General features: G+C 44.6%; 2 protein-coding genes across 3 annotated transcripts in view; one reads left to right on the top strand and one right to left on the bottom strand.

Annotated features, from left to right (window-relative positions):
* Positions 1 to 580, bottom strand: part of APBB1IP (amyloid beta precursor protein binding family B member 1 interacting protein) — a 104,852-nt gene extending 104,272 nt beyond the window's left edge. Inside the window, exon 1 of the mRNA XM_053262360.1 lies at positions 562 to 580. The gene's annotated coding sequence lies outside the window, so the exon portion shown is untranslated. The remainder of the gene's footprint in view (positions 1 to 561) is intronic.
* A 3,303-nt stretch (positions 581 to 3,883) lies between these two features.
* On the top strand, positions 3,884 to 19,501 carry LOC128328920 (uncharacterized). Of its 2 annotated transcripts, none has more exons than XM_053259163.1 (5): positions 3,884 to 4,007; positions 7,746 to 8,403; positions 11,717 to 12,255; positions 13,977 to 14,043; positions 17,915 to 19,501. In XM_053259163.1, exons 1-5 carry the CDS (start codon positions 3,948 to 3,950, stop codon positions 19,432 to 19,434), a joined length of 2,844 nt encoding a protein of 947 aa, XP_053115138.1. In that variant the 5' UTR covers positions 3,884 to 3,947; the 3' UTR covers positions 19,435 to 19,501. The 2 variants fall into 2 exon arrangements, with proteins under 2 accessions (XP_053115138.1, XP_053115139.1); XM_053259164.1 differs by lacking the exon at positions 3,884 to 4,007 and adding an exon at positions 4,173 to 4,325.
* Positions 19,502 to 20,761: the final 1,260 nt, after the last annotated feature.

The following is a 20,761-nucleotide window of genomic DNA, read 5'->3' as shown; positions in this document are numbered from 1 at the left end:
GGTTTTTCTTACAAGTTTGCACCCCAAACAGTTTTGACTTATACTTTGAAAATGATTTGTAAAAGACAACATCTCTCTCTCTCACTCTCACACACACACACATGGAGATTTTCAAGTGGGGGTGTGGCTTCTGCTCCTCTCACAGGGGAAACAAATTACACACAAACAAAACAAACAGTCAGATAAAGGTTGGGTTTTGTTTTTTTTATGTTTTACTATCCTGGCGGGAGACAAGCCCACAACCAGCTTCTTTCCACCTTCCATTGCCATCCAGCTCCTCAGTTCTCCTCCTGGCTTCCTGCTTGCTCTAAAATTACAGCATGGTACTTTCAAATGCTGGCCCGAGCGGGGAAGGAACACAAGACTCCAGGAGAATGAATCAAGTGGCTGCTTCTGCTGGACAGGAGGACTAGCAGCGGGGAGGGAAGTTAATCCTTTTTTTGACTCTGCTACTGGGAACTGTAACAAGACCACAAGTTTGGGGTGGATAGAAATGTAATAAACAAACAAAACAAAACCGCTTATCTGGATATCAGTCCACAGAAGGGGATGCAACTGAACCTTTGCACACTCGCCCCTGGTTCTGCCCCTGTTGTTTGCTCTGTATTTGCTGTATTTGCTGGGCTGCTGCTGGGGCTCTTGAGAAGCTTCAGGAAGGCCTGCAGGCAGGGGGAGGCCCCTGGAAGCCCCGCCTACCACAGCACAGCTGAGAGTCAGTAAGGGAGCTGTAGCAGCCTGTAGGGAGCCTTTCAATAGCAGGCGAGACTGCACAGGGCTCCTGTAGCGCTACAGGTCTGCCTGGCAGGGGGAGAAAGATAAATGGTCTGGATAAGTGGTCACCCTAAGGAGGGTCCTCGTCTCGGAGCTATACAGATGTTCCACAAGGAGAACTTGCAGGCTGAAGGGCCCGCTCCTGCACCAGCGCATGTCTAAAGCAGATGAAAATGTTACAGTGATGAGTCCTCCTTCACCAGATCTTGGACCATCTGAGCTTTGTCTCTCCCTCACACATTTTGACTGGGCAGATGCAGGAGAACTTGCAAATTAGTCAGGCAAAGAGGGAACAGTATACATTTTGCATGTCTGAGGGCACTGGTTGTATGTTGGAGGAGCGGCTAATTTGTGTTAGTGTGCAGTTATGAACTGTGAAGAAGCAAATGCCTGCATCTTGATAAGAATGGAACCCTCTAAGATTGACAGTTGCTTCTGTATTTTTTGTCTATGCAAACAGGCAAGATTGACCCAAATTCAATTCAGAAATACTTCGTTTATCTGGAGAAATTTGGATCTCAGCCCAGACTCTACAATACACCCCCAAATTATTGGAACTGAGTTCAAAAAAGTATTCTTTTATGTCTATGAAAGTCAACCATATGGAAGCAAGATGAGATGGGAAATATGGAACAGAGAAGAGTATAAAGAGAATTGTGGTATTTCATCCAAGAGTTGGATATCTGAGTCGATGGCAAGTAAACCAAGAAAGTTTTGATCATGGGTGGGATTCTGCGAGATTCTGGCTTTGTATGTACATGCGAGTGTACTAGCCATAACTAAACTGTTCCAAAGATTATAATGAGCTTGCCTTTACTGGAATGCATCCATCTCATATCAAAGTTAGAGACTTCTTATGGATTTTTCTAGGATTTGAGCATGGGCTACCATTAGAAATATGTTTCCTTTTAAACGCATTAAAGCATATAGATGATCTGAATTCTAGTCTCAGCTCCCAATATATGTGAAAAAATAGCTTGAAAAAAATAAAGCAAATGGCTGATATCCTGGCTAAGGCTATATACATGTTGTGGGAAGAAGCACCAGTGCTGTGAACGACTTCCTAACTTCTGCAGCATTGGTGCTCACATAGGGGGAGCATCTCGCCAATCTCCCCTTCACCTGGAAGTGCCTTTTGCCACTCAAAGTTATGACCTTGAGAGCTGCATGATCCTCAGGGACATAATTTCAGGTGACACAGGGTGCTTCTGGAGAAAGGCCTTCTGCTGCATGGGTGCATCCCATGTACTGTGTGATGCCTTAGCATGTCGGCCAGGGAATCTTGATACATACTTTAAAGAAGGGATGGACGTACTTCAGACTTGCAGGATCAACTTTGTGTTTTACCAGAAAAAGTCCAACACCTAGGCTAGGTGCAAAATTGCTTAGGGGAATGGACATATGCTCAAAATTAAGGTACGGGATTCTGAGCAATGCTCCATCCAGGAATTTGTGATCAATATCAGAACTGAGTTCATAGTCCTTTTACACAAAAGTCTACTCCTAGTTTCTCCAGAAGCTTTCTTCATTTTAGCAGCCTAAGTGAATACCTAGCTAGATGTCGCGTTAATCATGCAATTTGGCTATGCATTTTAAAATGCAAATTACACCCATGTGCCCCCTGAATCTGGATTAGGACCCTGGCAGGACCAAAGCCCCCCTTCCCACACCATAATCCTGATTTGCATTTGAGCCCCACATAGCTGCTATTTACACACAACACATTCTGACAATTTAAACTTGCCTCTAATTTGGCCTTTACGGAGAATACTCATTTTTGGTGTTGTTTTTTAATAACTCACTCAGAAATCATTGCTGATCCACTGCAAATCATGTAGAGAGCTACAAGTAGATCTTGGAGGAGGAGGAGAGCTGCTCCTGTGGTAGCAAGTATGACTTGTCCCCTTAGCTAAGCAGGGTCCTCTGGTTGCATATGAATGGGAGACGATGTGTGAGCTCTGTAAGATGTTCCCCTTAGGGATGGAGCCGCTCTGGGAAAAACAAAAGCTTCCAAGATCCCTCCCTGGCTTCTCCAAGATAGGACAAGATTTTTTTTAATTGAACCAACAAACTACCAAAGCATACAGTACGTTGCCAAAGCACAATTATATACAAAGTGATTGTTTGCACATAATATATCTACAAAGATTTATACACAAGGATTTGGAAACCCACAAGGTTATGAAGTATATGCAGGTAGTACTGTAACTCGGGGTGGGGGATTTCAAGGCACATCAGGTAATCGGGGGGGTGGTGGTTTACATCCAATGTCCATTTCCACAATTTGTCCCATTGCTGTTTAGAAGAGATACTCTTGTATCCATATGCAACCAGGGTCCACCCTGGTTGCATATGAAAGGGAGACTAGAAGTGTGAGCACTGTAAAATATGCCGCTCTGGGAAGAGCAGAAGGTTCAAAGTTCCCTCCCTGGCAGCATCTCCAAGATAGGGCAGAGAGAGATTCCTGCCTTTAACCTTGGAGAAGCCGCTGCCAGTCTGTGAAGACAATACTGAGCTAGATGGGCCTATGGTCTGAAGAATATCTGAAGAATATGTGTGAAGTGTAGTGCCCTAGGTTAGGATAGGCAGCTTTGGCTTTCTGGCTGTTGTTGAACCACAATTCCCATGATCCACAGCCACATCTACATGCACCATCTAAAAACAAGTGTGGACCTTCCTCCTTCAAAATGGTAATTTAACTCATATGGATCAGAGTTTAGGAGGTGAACTAAGCTTTGAAGAAGCTATATAATGGATTGGTTTGTAATCAAATTAATCTGATGCATCAGCTAAGATTTGTTTAATGAGTTGACACAGATAAATAAACGTTCCCAATTAAAAGGCGTTTTGTTTGGTTGTGTCCTCACTCCTGTAGACATACGGGAAAGATCGTAAATCGGTGTGTTTGTTGGGAGGAATTCGGGATGTGAGGACTTGAAGCTCCCGCTCGTTGCAGCAGTGTTGGGGGGCGGAGTTTCTTAACTAAGCTGAGGAACTCGAAGACGAGGATGCGCGCCCTCGCCTTTTGATTGGACGCAAGCAGAGTCTTCCATCTTCGGCTACGCGCCCTCCTTTGCCAGCCCTCTTGGACTTTGCCAGACCCTGTTGGCAACCAGTGTCGTGGTGCGACTCCCACGTGTTGCTGCTTCACTTTCTGCTTTGGCGTGCCTGCAGTCATGCTTGCTGTCCTAGGGAGACTAAGCTGCGACCGCTCATCCCGGCACAGAAGAACCTTGGTGAGTTTCTCTCTCAACCCTTTGCCCGGATGGCTTGAGAGGGTGGAGTTTAAAGAGTTAAAGGGAGGCGCTTGGGTAATCTGATGCTAATGATGCCTGAAGGAATGTTACACACTAACATTCCCTTCCAGGTTTTCGGGAGAGGAGGCGGAGGAGGAGGTCAGTTCCTCGCTGCTGGGGCAAGAAACTCCGCTCAGTGACTCGGCCATCCATTCATAGCACACGCGCCGAAGCTCAGAGATATCCAAAGAGAGGGAGGGAGAGCATTTCCCCCCAAAGCTGTAGCGCCTGTGTCTGTTTCCTCTACGCTTTTTTTAGGTAAGCTGCAGCTCCTTTACTTCTGCAGTCAGACTGGCTTAATCGGGGCAAGAGGTGTTTTAAAAGTTTGTTAAAAGTTTATCTGGTACAGGACACACTACGGGGTGCAAAGGGGATCTAAGTTATAAAGAGGAAAGCCTTTCGCTGCAGCTTGGACTCTGTAAATAGGGTACGGGGTTGCCAGATGCACAAGGAGTAGTTTACGACATTCAGTGCCATTATACTATGGGGCATCCCTTCCAGGGAGGTGGGTGGCCTCAAGTTGGGAATATGATTGATTGATTGATTTGATTTGTATACCGCCCTTCCAAAAAGGCTCATGGTGGAATAAGGAGCATCCTTCTTAAATTTAAGTTAAGTCTCTTAATATTAAGAATGGGATGTGGCCAACCTGATGTGTCTTAGTAATATCCAACAATGGGACGATCTCAGATCTTCTGGATCTGATATTGTGTATGCTCCCAAGGGAGGAAATGTGTGGGATAAAAACAGAGATTTGGTATGATGGGGGATGATCTAACTCTGATCTAACTAAATGTTTAGAAGTTAGGTCTACACAAATAAGGGGTCTTGCTTCCAAGGAAAATATTTAGAATGTATGAAGTTGTTAATTTGGCATGCAGAAGTATCTGTGCTGAGGGCATTTTCACCGATGAGTCCTCAGCTGGGTTTATGCTTAAATTAGTCTGTTATGCAAATATGAAATCTATACTGCCTAGGATGATGATTGTTTTCGTCCACAACCTGTTCCATATTGACCATGTGGCAGGAGATTCAGATGTGTTTCCTTTAGTAGCCCTCTTCTTCCCCCATGTTTAAAAGGGAAGGGGATGCCTTACGCCCATACAGCGTCCCAAGGGTATACCTGCAAGACCTGCCTGGATCGCAACATGCTCTGAAGCCTTGTCCTCAGGCTGTCCACACTTACTGTATTTGTCTTCAGGGACAAATGCTGTAAGCACGAAGGGACTCTTTCTGTGATTGGAAGGCTGGGGGTTGCATTTGTTTCACAGATCCCACTCGGACAGTATCTGTGACATCCGTGCCAGTGGGGCACAAATCCTTCTCTCATCTGCCTAGGCCAGTTTGGCCTGCAGATATTCTATTGGTTTTCCACATCCCCACCCCCACCCTGCCATCGCTATCTACCCTCGCTTTCACTCTTTGGGGACTGCACAGGCTACTTTCAATTTAAAAATATGGCTGCCCCACCCATTCCCTTGCAGCAAGGTTAGCCTCGCCCCTTTCAATCGGGGCGTAACTATAACAGGGCAAGGGGAGACAGTTGTCTGGGGGCCCACGTCCTTGGGGCCCCTCCCAGAGGCAAGTCACATGACTGACTCCCCCAGCCGCGCACCTGCCCGGGCTTCCTTCAGTTGTATTCATCCTCCAAAACTGATGTGAGTGTTAAGACCTGGAGCTACCAGAACAGCATGTCTTTCTCTAGTACCATAGTACCATTAAATGACTTGCATCGGTCACAATTTACAAAACCTTTAAAAAAATAATTTAGGATGATGTTCTATTGTGGCACATAGGGGGGATATATATATATATATATATATATATATATATATATATATATATATAAACTCTGCTTTTTGTTACCACTATTCAGCCTCATTTAAGATTTCTTTACTTCATGAGCTGCGCTTCAGTGAGGGGGGGCATTTTAAAATCTTGTCTCTGGGCCCACTCCAACCTTGCTACGCCCCTGCTTTCAATTACATGGAAATAGAGATTTCACTTCATGGGGTGCACACAGGGCTTCTTAAACCTGTGTCTCCAGATGTTGTTGGACTGTCCATCATCCTTAGATGCAATGGCTGAAGTCTGAGAACCCCTTTTAACTAAGGAAATGTGAGGTTGTGCTTGCCCTGGGTGCTCTCTTTGTATGGTGGGAATCTGTAAATAACTAGCTGCCGTGTCCTGAGTACAGCAGGAGTTTTCAGACTTGAGTCTCCAGATGTTGTTGGACTACAACTCTCATCATCCCCAGAAACAATGGGACAAAGGATCTTTCAGTTAATAAAGGGTGTTATATTTCTTCTCATGGGCCCTCACAAAAATTCAGCCAGAGAGTGAGAAAGAGAGGGTCTCCTGCCCTAAGGTCACCCCATGGGATTGGCATGTAGTTCACCCACATCCAGACCCAACACTGGATGGTCTGCCTTCATGTCCTTCAAGTTGAGAGCCAGTGTGGTATAGTGGTTAGAGTACTTGACTAGGGCCAGGAAGATCTAAGTTTAAATCCCCATTCAGCCATGAAGCTCACTGGATGACTGAGTCAGTCATTTATCTCTCAGTCTAGCCTACCTCACAGGGTTGTTGTGAGAATAAACACAACCACGTGCACTGCCCTGGCTCCTTGGAGGAAAAGCGGATTATTAATGCAATATGTAAATACAAGAATGAATAAAGAAATATGTCTCTGATGGGACAGAAAAATGAAGTAAAAGATCTTAAATAATTAAATGACACAGAATGAGGTGGGTAGTGCAGTCTCTTCTATCAGCTACAAGTGGGGCCATATAACTTTTGAATGCTTCCCCACATTAAAAACAAAGAAACTCGGGAGGACGAGAATTCTAATTTTTCCTGTTTTAACTTTCTGAAAACTGAATTAAACAGAGAGTTTTGGTGTTTTTTTTAAACCCTCCCTGCAAATAGAAAACTAGCAGACCATCCCTTTGCTTGCTATGTTGTTTTTCTGTTTTCAGGAAGTTATGATGTTATTACGGGGAGGGTGCTGTAGCTAAGTGGTGGAGCATCTGGTTTGCATGCCAAAGGTCCCAGGTTCAATCCCTGGCAGCATCTCCAGTTAGGTCTGGGAAGGACTCCTGCCTGAAACCTTAAAGAGCCACTGCAAGTCAGTGTAGACAGTACTGAGCTGGATGGACCAATGGTTTGACTCGGTATAAGGCAGGCTCCTATGTAACACGGGGAAGCATTTTTTTAAACAAGTGATCACTCATCTGCAGTCCGAAATGCACAGTCCATTCCACTACTTCCTTCTGGGGATGGGGCCACAGCTCCATGGTAGAGCTTCTGCTCTGCCTGCAGAAGGTCCCAGGTTCAATCCCTGGCATCTCCAGTTAGGGCTGGGAAAGACCCCCTTCTGAAACCCTGGAGAGCCACTGCCAATCAGATTAGACAGTGCTGAGCTAGCTGGACCAATGGCCTGACTTGGTGTGAGGAACTTCCTTCTGCTATATCTGTGGGCCACTGTAATGACCCCTTAGCACTGTAATGACCCCTTTGCTTCTGCCGATAGCTAGATTTTAAATCTCTGCCCTCTGCCTTCAAGCAAGGTGTCGGGTTCACAGAGGCAGAGAGCCATGGACCTGAATAAGTAAGGTAGGCGAGTTCTCTTTTCCTGTCTCTCCGACACTCTCCCCACATTCTTTCTTTCTTTTGCAGATGTGTTTGGAGATGCTGATGAGACAGCAACATTGGACTTGCTGTTGCTGGCTGGGGCTTTGCTTCTGGTTGCTGGCTGGAGATGGAGGATGTGTTAGCATCGACCTCTGTCGGAGCCCCCCATGTGGCAGTAGCAGTGAGGGTGAGCATCAGCCCTCCAGACAGCAGTGCCAGGGGGCCCGCTGCTCAGGCAGGGCAAGCCGCCCCTCCCGTGGCTTTGCTTACACAGCCACAACTCTGCGCGGACAACCTCACAGCAAGCAGCAAGGACTTGTTCTCCAGCAGCAGCAGCAACAACAGCAACAGTCTCTAGAGGGGAGCCCTCTGGGACACACTGCAGCCCTTGCTGTACAGGGAGCAGGAGAGAGCTGTTCTGGAGGAGGAGGCGGAGGCTGTACCACCCGGGCTCCCAATGGCACCCTACAGGACTGCAAGGGCATTGAATGCAGGCTGCCCCTGCGCATGCGTCAGAAGCCCCAGATGGCTCTCAAGACTATCCCCTGCTCCCCAAACCCGGGGGAAGGCTGCCCTGAGCCTACCTTGGTCAGAGTAACAGAGAAGGCAGCCCAGTTCATCGGGGAGGACCTTGCCTCCTACACAGCATCAGAACTGGGGGGCACTGCTCTAGGTGTTCAGCTTACCTGCGATGTCAAACCAGGTAGGTGTTGTGCTTAAAATGACAGCGCTTCTGTGCTGCAAATGCCTTTTCTTGTGACATCAAGGCTGCTTGTCAAGCGGGTAGAGGGAACACTAACATCTGATGGTGAGAAGACATGTTCACCCTACTCTGGTGTGAAAGGCAAGACCCAGCCCCAGGATTTTTGGATTGACATCTGCTCGAATATGGCATAATCAGTTGTGCTGTGTTGGTTTCAGAGCATAAGAGATAAAACTGGAGTGTAAATGCTGGTGTGGAGAAAGTGAGTGGGGAGGAGACACTCCTCCCATAACATTGATCTATGCAGTTGGTTGTCAGAAGATGTGATGATGATCACTCTCTTGCTTAGGTGGTTTTAAAGTGATTAATACTTTTAATGGCTACTTGGAATCTTCTGCTTGAGCCGCAGTATGCTACTGAATACTAGTTGCCTGAGGGCAGCAGTGGAAGAGGATCCCTGCCTTCAAACCCTGCTTTGGTTCTTCCTGGAAGCATTTGGTGGGCCACTGGAAAAAGCAGGATGCTGTGTTAGGTAGACCAGACCTTGGGCCCCCCAATTTATTTCTTCATTATCATATTTTTATACCACCTGGTATGTACATCTCTAGACAATGTACAAAATTAACACAATATAAAAGATTAAAAACAGAACAACATTCCACAAAACACAATAAAAGCAATTAATGAAACAGGTTATTAAAATTAATTCCAGTTAAAAGACTGCAAAAACAAGTGAGTCTTGAGGGTCTTCCTGAAAATAAACAGAGAAGGAGATGCTCTTATTTCAACAGGGAGCACATTCAAATGCCCCAGGGCAGCCACAGAGAAAGCCCGGTCCTGAGTCACCACCAGACAATCTGGTGGCAACCATAACCGGACCTCTCCAGAAGATCATAGAAGGTGGCAGGGTTTATGACAAAGGAGGCACTCTCTTAAATATCCTGGGCCTAAGCCGTTAAAACCAGCACATTGTATTTCACCTAAAAACATATTGGCAGCCAGTGCAGTTCTTTTAAAATTGGTTATGTGGTCCATTTGGGTTGTCTCAGAGACCAGTCTGGTTGCTGCATTCTGTACCAATTGTAGTTTCTGGACAACATACAAAGGCAGCCCCGCCCCCATGTAGAGTGCATTACAGTAGTCAAGCCTGGCGGTTACCAGCATATGTACCACTGTTTTAAGGTCATTCACCTCTAGAAATCGAAGTAGCTGGCATATCAGCCGAAGCTGATAAAAAGTGCTCCTGGCCACTGACAGAACCTGAGAAACCGGGGAGAGTTTGAGATCCAGGAGCACTCCCAAGCTACATATCTGATCTTTCAGGGGGAGAGTAACCCTATTCATAACAGGCAGATCTAAACAATCTCTTAGGTCCCAACCATCCACAGTCAGTACCTCCGTCTTATTTGAATTCAACTTCAGCTTGTTATCCCTCAACCATCCCATTACCACCTCCAGGCAGCCATTTAGGGAAGATTCTTGATGAGATTGACATGGAGAAATCAATCTGGGTGTCATCAGCATATTAATAACACACTGCACCAAATCTCCTGGTGATCTCTCCCATTGGTTTCATTTAGAAGTTAAAGAGCATTGGAGATAGTATGGAGCCTTGTGGAGCTCCACACTTTAGTTCTCGCTTTTCAGAACAGCAATCTGCAAGTGACACCATCTGGAATCTATCTGAGAGGTAGGAATGGAATCTCTGTAAAACAGTGCCACCTAAATGTTGTTGGACTACAACTCACATCATCTGGAGATGATGGGAACTGTAATCCAGCAACATCTGAGAACCTAAGGTTCAGAACCCCTGAGATAGTCCTTTAGTCTGACCCATTAAGACTCGATGGCCGCATATGCATGTAACGTGAGACATTACATGCCCCTCTTCCCCCCACTCTCCCATCCAAATTTGGACATACTGGACAGCAGTCTCTCTGCAGTCAGTGAGACTACAGAGAGGCGGGGGGCCGACCTTTTTACTGAAGTACAACCTGTACAGCCGATCCTGCCAGGGGTTCCAGGGGAAGCAACCTGCAGTTCTCAATTTAGACATACCGCAGGCTGCCTGGAACCTTGGGTTGTGGCAACAAAACTTACTACAAACTGAGGGTTGAGATTGGTGTTCCAATTCTGAACCCTCAGTTTCGTCGCTACGCCGGACTCCAGTTCCCTGCATTCAGACGTAACGTCCGCAGAACGACAGGCCTATTCAACTGTGGTTTCGCATTATGTGCAAATGCAACCTATATGTTTTGTTGGATCAACATCTGGCCACTGGAAGGATGGATCATCTCTCCATTCTTCAAGCACTGGCTATGACAAAGGAAAGTTTTTCACTGCTCTCTCTTCCATGATGTCTCAGAGCCAGTTACGTTTAGTAGGGTTGACCTCCAAGTCAGCGTGAAATGATTTTTTTGAAGTGGGAAGGACTACCACATGTTTTTCTCAGTTTATCTCTCCAAAGTGGTGTCTGGTTGGTTTAGAACCTTAAGCTTGGGAGGATCTTAAGAAATCTTAACCTTAAGATTGGAGTTCGGAGGTGGAACATAGCAAGTTGCCTTTTACTGAGTTAGGCTATTGGTCTGTCTAACTCAATATTATCTACATTGACTGGCAGCGGCTCTCCAAGGTCTCAGGTGGGAGTTTTCCCCAGCCCTACCTGGAGTTACCAGGGATTGAACCTGGGACCTTCTGCATGCAAAACAGATGCTCTACCACAGAGCTTCAACCCCAGCCCATAAGCTTTGGTCCCACCCCACTGTCCCCATACCTTAGAGTTGGGGCGGGGGCGGGGGGCAGCTCATAGCAAGCCAAAATAGCAACAGTTGGTGAGGCTAACATGCAAAAAGCTACTTTCTGTCATTGACTAAATTACTCAGTAGTACTACTCGGGCATTACTCAAAGGGACTACTTGATTTCTACAGGATTTCTGCAGAGTAATTTAGTTAAGCTGTCATCTCTTGTTTCCAGTTATTAGCATCTGCAAGTTTTGACATGCTGACCTCTTTATCAGGGTTGATGAAGATTTCTGTGTAATGATAAGCAAAAATATGGTTTGCTTATATACCTAGATGGTAGGATATTTCCCTACGTGGAATTCCTTTTGTAAAATGTTAACTGCCTTAATCCATTTTTATCCTTGAATAACCCTTACCAGTTCAGAGCTGACTGTACCAATAATTCTTCTTATATACTCTGGCGATCTAGACTTTTATTAGAAGAAAGTCCAATCCCATTTAAAAAAAAATAAGAAAGCAGATTTCCCACCCCCTCCCCACCCTCTTTAATGCTGGCCTGTTTGTATTTTAGGGGAAAATGAGGTTCCATCTGAAGATGCGCTTGTACTACAGCTTCAGCTTATGAAGGGACAGGAGAAATTTGTTGAAATGTTAAGAAGCCAGCAGATGCTAATAGTGGATTTACAGCAAAAGCTCTCGGAACAACAGAACACATTGGTCACCCAGCAGCAGGAAATTATTGAGCAACAACGGAAAATGTATGAGCAAATGGATCTGGTCAAAGTCCAGTATGGTATGCTTTTTGACACGGTGAAGCAAATGTCGTTTAAGAGCTTGCAAGAGGATATTCAACATTATTTCGAAGCCAATCTTCAAGGCCTTCAAAACCAAGTCAGAAATCATCTCCAGAAGTCCTATTCTGTGCATAAAGTTGAAGTTGATGCAAAAGTGATTGATGTTGGGGAGCCTTCACTGGACTGTGGCCTTTGTGAAAGTGATGAATTTTGCAATTTCCAGAAGACACCCTCACAGTGTGAAAAATGCACCTTGTGCCCAGCTGGCTTTTTCCAGCTGTCTGAGTGTTCTGCAAATGCTGATCGGATATGCCAGGTGAAATATTGTCATGCTGTAAATGTTAATGGTAGCTCACCAAGTAGACACATAGTTCCAGTGAAATGCCACAGTCAGACTAATGAAATATCAATTTTTTCCATGTTTCAGCATTGTGTACTCTTGCTTTTAGCTGCATTATTCTTTGTGCAAGCCACATTTATTCAGTCTGTAGGTTCATCACACTTTTAATAGTAAAAGAGAGTGGATCGAGAGATATTTCTCTCTCCTAATACTAGAACTCTGAGTTACCAATATCATTCAGGACAGATCAAAGATTAATACTTAAATAATTTAAGGGGTTTAATTAGGGCTGAGGCAAAATGGGCAGTGCTTTTCATGAACATTGTTGCTGTCTGCAAAAAACAGCCCCCACCTTTTGGCAATTCCAAAGGGGTTACAAACAAGAAAGACCAAAAGTGTTTGCAGAACAGGGGTCCTTCCTCACAGCCATTCAGAGTGAGGGAAAACCTTCCTTCCACTCTGAATTGCCTTGTGATGTCATCATGTAACCAAATCTGGTTACATAATATTGTGACATCATCATGTGGAGTCTCTTTTTTGTCAGCAAGAAGATATTTGAAAGAACCAAAGTGGAAGAGCAACAGCTGAGAGCAACAGCTAAAAAGGTCAGTGGAAGGCCTCCTGAAAGCCCCCTTTTTATACTCTTTAATGTTCACTTCGGAAACTTTTGACACATCCCTCGATCTATTACTACAAGGTGTGGTTAACATTTGTTTAGAAGAGACTGAATGAAACACAAAAACTCTGAAAAATGTTGGAAGCTCTGGAGATTTAAATAATAAAGTTGCATTAAATAGGAAATACAGGAAAGAGTAAAGCTGAAGGGGACAAAAATTCTGTCACTTTGGAAAGGGAGAGGCCAGAATAAGGAGATCTTGCTCTCTTAAGGCAGTTATGATCAAAATATTAAGTGGAAAAATCTATATTTGCATCTTGCCATGTACAAATCAATAGCAAACTATAGCAATGATGGAACCTTTTGCTGTAAATATAAAATTCAGTGGCTGACATCCAGATTTATTTATTTATTCATTTAGGTACGTATATACCACTTTTCAGCTGAACCTCCCAAAGTGGTTTACAAAAAAAGCTTTTAAAAAGAACCATCAAGCCACATGTTTAGATCTTTATTTGATGAGTTCCTTAGGCTCACTTCTTCTCTCCTCCCCTGGTTGCTCTGTGGTGGCAGTTGGGGGAGGGAGGGACACCCCAGCTGGAACATGTGTTACTCCTGAGTAGTTCTATTGAAATTAAGCTACCCTTTAGCATAACTTCTGACCAGCAGTATTGAGTATCTTTGGAGGATGACATACTCACAAATCTGGTATTGCTCACGTCGTTATCATTGATCTTAACTGTATATCTTTTAAACTCTGGAGGTGAAAGCTGCAGATAAGTAGTTTCCACAGGAAAATATTGAATTGTGTTTGAACTGTGAATTGAATTGTGTTTGAAGAGCCCCTGGTGGCGCAGTGGTAAAACTGCCGCCCTGTAACCAGAAGGTTACAAGTTCGATCCTGACCAGGGGCTCAAGGTTGACTCAGCCTTCCATCCTTCCGAGGTCGGTAAAATGAGTACCCAGAATGTTGGGGGCAATATGCTAAATCATTGTAAACCGCTTAGAGAGCTCCGGCTATAGAGCGGTATATAAATGTAAGTGCTAAGTGCTATTGCTAACTTGACTCTGTTATTTGTAGGATAGAGATGAATGCATTGAATCGCCAAACATCTGTGGGGAAAGGATAAAATGCCTGAACACACCAGGTAAATCGCTGCCTTTCTGAGAATGAATGGAAAACAAGAATGTTTGCTCATTGTATACTAAAAATATAAGGCGTGTGAAGTCGCACTAAAGTAGTGCTGAACAATGTTAACCATTTTTAGCAAGGTATTGTGGTACCTGAGGCACAATCCCATGCCTTGTCCCAGGGCCCTGTTGGGGATCAGCCCTCTTACAAAATGGATCCTTGCAAACTTTAAAAGTGGCATGGTGGATGCAGAGGCGTAACTATAGGGGGGGGCACGTGCCCCGGGCGCCATCTTTTCTGGTCATGTGGGGGGCGCCACCATGACAAAAAAATATTTTTATTTTATTTTATTGTTAATACAAATGTTTCCTGCTCCGTGCAGCAGCACTGCAGCAGTCAAGGGAGTGCATCGGCGCCCCCTCCCCCACGAGCAGTCCCTTCTGCACTGCCCACGCCCCCCCCCCATTGCTTTGCTGTGGCCTGGCTTGGCGGCGGCGGCAGGCGCTTGTGAGGAAAAACCTAAGTATAATGTAGTATGTTGGGGGGCGCGGGGGGGCGCCATTTCAGTGCTTGCCCCGGGTGCCATTTTCCCTAGTTACGCCTCTGGGTGGATGAGGAGGAGGGAAGGTTGCCAGCAACTTCCTCTTCTCTCCTTATGTTTCTTGCAAGCTTTGTAAAGACTGTGAGGAAAGACTGACCACTTTCAGAGTTGCAGCAAATCATGGCTTTGTGTGGTGAGAACATATGGTGAGCCTCAGGGTTGTACACACGTTCCCTCTCTCTTCCTTTGCTCATGAGGATAGGAGATTGGAAGAGTCTATTCAAGTTTTTGTAATAATACATACCTTTATATAGGAATATGGGAAAATATGCTAGTTTAAAAACCAGGATCCAATTCTAATTTGATAGCCTGATTTGTTAATCAGTAAACAATCCACAGTCTCCTGTATTCAGATGAAACTAGAAACTGTGGTTTGTTACAAACTGTGACGGGAAACTTGGAATCACCTTATCTTCTGTGCAAAGGGGGAGGGGACAGATCCATAGCTACAAGCCATGGTTTTTCATTATTTCTGAACCAGACCCTTATAATGTTTTATTTTAATCAGATTTGGTCTTTAAGAAATGCTATGCTGGTAGAATTGTTGCAAATACTGGATGTAGAGCTTCTAGTTCTGCAAATGTAAGCCTATAAATGTTTGTATTATCTATAAGAAGGAGGATAGTCGTTGCCGGCTGCCAGTGCAGAGATGCTGCATGTCTACTCAGAGATTCAAAGAGGATGCAGCTGCTATGTCCACCAGCCCCCACATATCCTGCTGTTTCATTCTGTCTTTTCTCAGCCTCCTTACACTATTGCTATAGCAAGCAAATGGACGGAGGGTGAATGAAGGGAGAAGTGTGGCAAGGGTTGGTTTACCAACTTCTTTACTGGCCCTGCGATACAGAAATGTGGCAGGCTAGTGTTTTCTGGATGTGGAAATGAAATAATGGGGAAAGATCTGCCTGTTTCATTTTGGCATGGCAGTCTGCACAAGAGCAGGGCTGGTTAAAGTCTGGTCAAGGTAAAGTGTGCTGTTGAGTTGGTGTCGACCCCTGGCGAATACAGAGCCCTGTGGTTGTCTTTGGCAGAATACAGGAGGGGTTTACCATTGCCTCCTCCCATGCAGTATGAGCTGATGTCTTTCAGCATCTTCCTATATCGCTGCTGCCCGATCTAGGTGTAGCGGTCCTCAAACACTGAAAGGCGGTCACAAAGACCTGTTTTTTGCTAAGGGCAAGATTAGAACTAATGGACTTCAGTTGGGGAGAGTCGGTTTTGGCTGAATATTAGAAGAAACCTCTTAACAATTAGAGTGACTTGCGTACCACACAGAGAAATAGGGACAGTAGCGGACCTGCCTGTGCTGTTGTGAGAACTTTAAAAAACATACAGTGCTGCTGTAGAGGCAGGTCTCTTCCGTACCTACTGACTCCTGCACAGTTGCAGGTTGTGACGATGCTTCCTTTGGAAATTCCTGTGCAACTGCAGATTTTGCTGTGCAGTTGGGAATAATGCAAGTATCATCACAGCCTGTGACTGTAGTAGGAGCAGAACAGGCTTGCTTCTGCAGCCACATCGGTGTGTGTTTTGTTTAAAATCCTGGCAGCAGTGTGGAGGTTCTGTCATGGTCTTTTTCTCTGTGCAGTATGTGAGCCGGTGGTTCAACAATGGAACCAGTTACCTAGGGGAGTGGTGGGCGCTCCCTCATTGGAGATCTTGAAGCAGAACCTGCACAGCCATCTGGTGCGGAAGCTTTAGCTCTGGATTTCCTACCATGAGCAGGAGTTGGTCCAGATGACTTTGTATTCTATAAAAATGTTGGTAAACCTAAGGCAGGGGGGCGGGCATGGTACTTGAATGCTCCCTTGGTCCATCTTTTAAAGAGAGAAAACTCAGTATTGACATTTCACAATCCTAGTGTGGTGATTTTGGTTAATCCATTCCTTGATCCAGGCCATCTTTTGAATGGGGCTTGAGTTACTTGTATTCCAGTCCTGGAGTAGAGGCGGGGCTAACAAACAGCCAGCAGCAAGAGCACTGAAAAGCAGTGTGTGCTTGCCTCTCTGTACATAATATCTAGTTCATTAAACTATTAATATAAGGAGCCAGCGTGGTGTAGTGGTTAGAGTGCTGGATTAGGACCGGGGAGATCCGAGTTCAAATCCCCATTCAGCCATGATATTTGCTGGGTGAGTGACACTGGGCCAGTCACTTCTCTCTCAGCCTAGCCTACTTCACAGGGTTGTTATGAGGAGAAACTCAAGTATGTAGTACACCGCTTTGGGCTCCTTGGAGGAAGAGCAGGACATAAATGTTAATAATAGTAATAATAATAATAATAATAATCCTGATTCCACTCCACTGCCTTGTCCTTGCATATCACAACTCTTTCCCTTTGATTCTACACCTAGGAATGGGGGTCTTTTGTAAATGTCTTCAAATGTCAAAGATTTGTGCTCTTTAATTAGTCATTGTTTGACTAATTGATTAAAATAAAAACTGATAGCCAACTTTTAAAAAATAAAAAAATAGACGTAATTGCTTTCGTAGTATTGTGATGTGTGCATGCATACCTTAGCTTTTCAGATTATTTTCAAAATCTCAGTAAAATTAAGGAGCTTAAACTCCTATTTAAGTTCCATTCATTACCATGGGGCTTAGGAATTTATTCTGAAATGCACATATGGTTTTGAAGAAAGAGTCACAGCATTTTGAAGAACTACTTATTTTCTGAGATATAAGCAAAGATGTCAATGTGTTTGTTTTTTTGGCAGGGCTGCTGTCATAATAGCTGTGTGACAGGCAGAAATTCAGGAGGAGAACCCTTTCATGGCATTCAGATGTAGTGATGAGTAAAACCTTACCTGCTGAATTTCTGTTTGTTAGCTGAGCAGTCTGGCCAGGGAAAAGCTGGCAATCTAGATAGCTGGTATTATTTTATTGATTGATTGATTGGATTTTTATACAGCCCTTCCAAAGTGGCTCAGGGTGGTTTACAATTAAAACAAAACCAATAACAGTTAAAACAGAAATATAAACAATATAAAACATCAATTAACAATTAAAACATCCTAAAATACAATTAAACAACCAGAACAATGAAAAAACCCTGGAAACCAGGTTATACCATTAAAACAATTAAAACTAATTAAAAACCCTGGAAGGCGAGACCAAACAGATAGGTTTTAAAACCATATAACTGGTGTGTGTTTGTCATGTTTTGTTGTTGCGATTTTATTTTCTAAGTAAGCCTCCTTGAGTATGCAAAGAAGCAGGATAAACGTGTAAACTAAAATAATAGAATGGGGGCCTGTGACTAAAACTGCCTTTTCCCTGTAAACAGGAGGCTTCCGATGTCTTGGAATTGCAGAAAAAGAAGCTGCTTTGGGATTGTGCGGGGAGGAGTATTTTTTCAACAAAGAGCTTCAAGAGTGCCAGGCATGTCTAATGTGTGAAGATGGAGTGGTTGCCTTCCCTTGCTCCACGGTTAGTGATACCATTTGTTCAATAGCCAGTGAAAACAAGCTGTCTGAGTCGTGGGCAGCAAACATTGCCTTGCCCTTGGCAAAGTCTGGCACCTCTCAAGTCTACCCTGGCTTAAACCTGAAAATCAAGGGGAAACAAGAAGATGAAATAGTGATGGTGGAAGGGGACAGCTTGGTGTTCAAGCAGCATGGCTTAATGTGGGCCGACTTCAACTTCGCTGTGAAGCACAACTGCAGGAATTTCCTCCAACTGTCCTTAAAATTCAACAATAGCGAGGAAGGCTACGAGCTGAGTGGAGTTCGTATTGAACAGCCAGAAGGGAAGATTTTCCAGAGTGTCAGTGTGAGCAGCGCTGCGGAGGTGGAACCAAGCCAAATGCTTTCCGTGTTTCTGAAGAGTCCGAATCAGTTCTGCAACCAGAGTAAAGACTTAAATATTTACGAGCTCAATACACCTCTTAGTTTGTTGTGGTTGTCCCATGATACGGGAGCAGTGGCCATGACGGCACAAATGTCAACCGCGATGCACTATCAAAGCAGCTATCGGCCGACCTTTAAATTGGTTTCCCTTTCCGACCCATACATGCTAACGTTGTCCCACGATGGCAGGGCCATCAAGTTTACTGAAACTGGTGTGGTGAAGTTTGTTTTCCACCAAGCGTTGTACTCCATGGGCCACACCTGTGTCCGCGAAGGGTTTTCCCTGGTTTCTTTTCTCAACAGGAATGGCACCAATGCAGAACTAATGACTGTGCATAAGACTGGGGTCAATTATAGAGACACGTCAATCTCAGCCTCTGGAGCCACCAAAGTTGGAGCTGGGGATCTGATTAGCTTTGAGATCCTTTCCCCGGCACAATGCAATGTTCGCTATTTCGGAGACAGCTCTGGTATTAGTATGCTCAGCCTCATCTGGATCCCATCTGCCATTTCCACCACTCTTTCAGCCTCTGTCTCCATTACAGGTTTGCCTACAGGTGCTGTCAGAAACAAATTACTGGATTTCATTCAGATCTCCCCCAACGAGAAACAGATACGGTTGGTTTCCACTGGACAGCTTGCTCAGAAGTATTTTGTATTTATCGAAAGGGGAGTTGCCAGCGTTGTGTTTAATTTAAAATTGATCCACTCATGTAACATACTCAGAGTGACTCTAAATCATCTTATGAGTGACCATGCTCAGCCTACAGCAATTGCTCAGCAGGTTGGAGGTCAAATGCCAGAAGGAAGCATCTGGACCAGTGTTGGTCTCCGCTCTTCTTTTGAAGTTCGCAATGGCACAATGATATCCATTTCCCTTGACTGTGTGCGTGGCAGGATCAACCACATTGCTCATGAACATGGAACCTGCTTATCTGTGTTATGGATTTCATCTTAGCTAACACTTGATAAAACAAATGGAAGGAACAAGTGAAAGTGATGGCGGGGGCATCCACTAAATCCAAGTTATGTATTGTGTTGTGTTTTTTTTAATGGTTGCTTTATCTGGTTGTATTTAAGTGGCACAGAATTGGGAAGGGAGAGAACAGACAAAGCATAGCAAAAAGCATCAACTGGATTGCTGATAAGGAAGCTGGCTCTTAAGCTAACCTGGCAAGTGAATTACTTTACTTTTAGTGGCTGACATTCAGAACAAGGAAGCACCAGTGCAGCAAGAGAGCAGCCAATCCGAACTTCCCAACCAACTGCATTGATGTAGCAGGAAAGTGACTACTTTTGACACCCTCCCCTTCCCCATGAAGCCCTCTGTGCCACATGAAAATATGTCCCCGAGGACTGTGCAACCCTGAGGGACATATTTTCAGGTTGCACAGCGAGCTTCCTGGGGAAGGGGAGGGCGTCAAAAGTTGCTGCTTTCCTACTACAAGAACAGTTGCTAGAATAAAAAATGAGGCTTTTGCCATCATGCCCTCTTCTGGGTTTCTCTGAAGCATATGACTTTCCACTATGGGAAACCAGATGTCGGACTAGTCTAGGGGTGCTCAGTCTTGGGTCCCCAGATGTACAACTCCAATCATCCCAAACTGAAGGCCATTGTGGCTTGGGATTTGGGGAGTTGTAGTCTGGCAACATCTGGGGACTCAAGGTCAAGAACTCCTGAACGAGAGGGATTTTTGGTCTGATCCAGTAGAGTTCTCATGTCCTTAGAAACCTGCCTTATACTGAGTCAGACCCTTGGTCCATTTAGCTCAGTATTGTCTACGCTGACTGACAGTGGCTCTCCAAGGTTTCAGGCAGAAGTCCTTCCCAGCTCTACTTGGAGATGCCAAGGATTTAAGCTGGGACCTCCTGCACGCAAAGCAGATGCTCTACTGCTGAGCTATGGCTTTATGCCATCATCCTTGCCAAAGGCTTGTGGAATTTAGCCACATGTGAGCCACTTATTAGTTTATGTATGAATCCAGCTGAAGATACTTTTGTTCTTTCTGTCTCTCCTCTTGCTGCTGTATTCTTGTATGGTGGGTTTTATTTTTACAATTTCAAGAGTGAACCAAAACAGAATGTAATGGTGTCAAAAACTTCAACATCTATTATAAGATGGGAAGTCATTTCTATATCTGCACAGTTTCTAGTGTCCAGTTCTATAACTTGTATGAACACGTAGAACCACTGCTTAAACCATTTTTACCATGAATTATCTTTCAAGACAAACCTTGGCTGGACAAATATTTAAGCTAGATGAGAACTTTTAGTTTGCCCAGGAG

The sequence above is a fragment of the Hemicordylus capensis genome, chromosome 6, assembly GCF_027244095.1.
Source record: "Hemicordylus capensis ecotype Gifberg chromosome 6, rHemCap1.1.pri, whole genome shotgun sequence".
NCBI classification, from domain to species: Eukaryota; Metazoa; Chordata; class Lepidosauria; order Squamata; family Cordylidae; genus Hemicordylus; species Hemicordylus capensis.
This window is presented reverse-complemented; position numbering and strand designations above follow the sequence as displayed.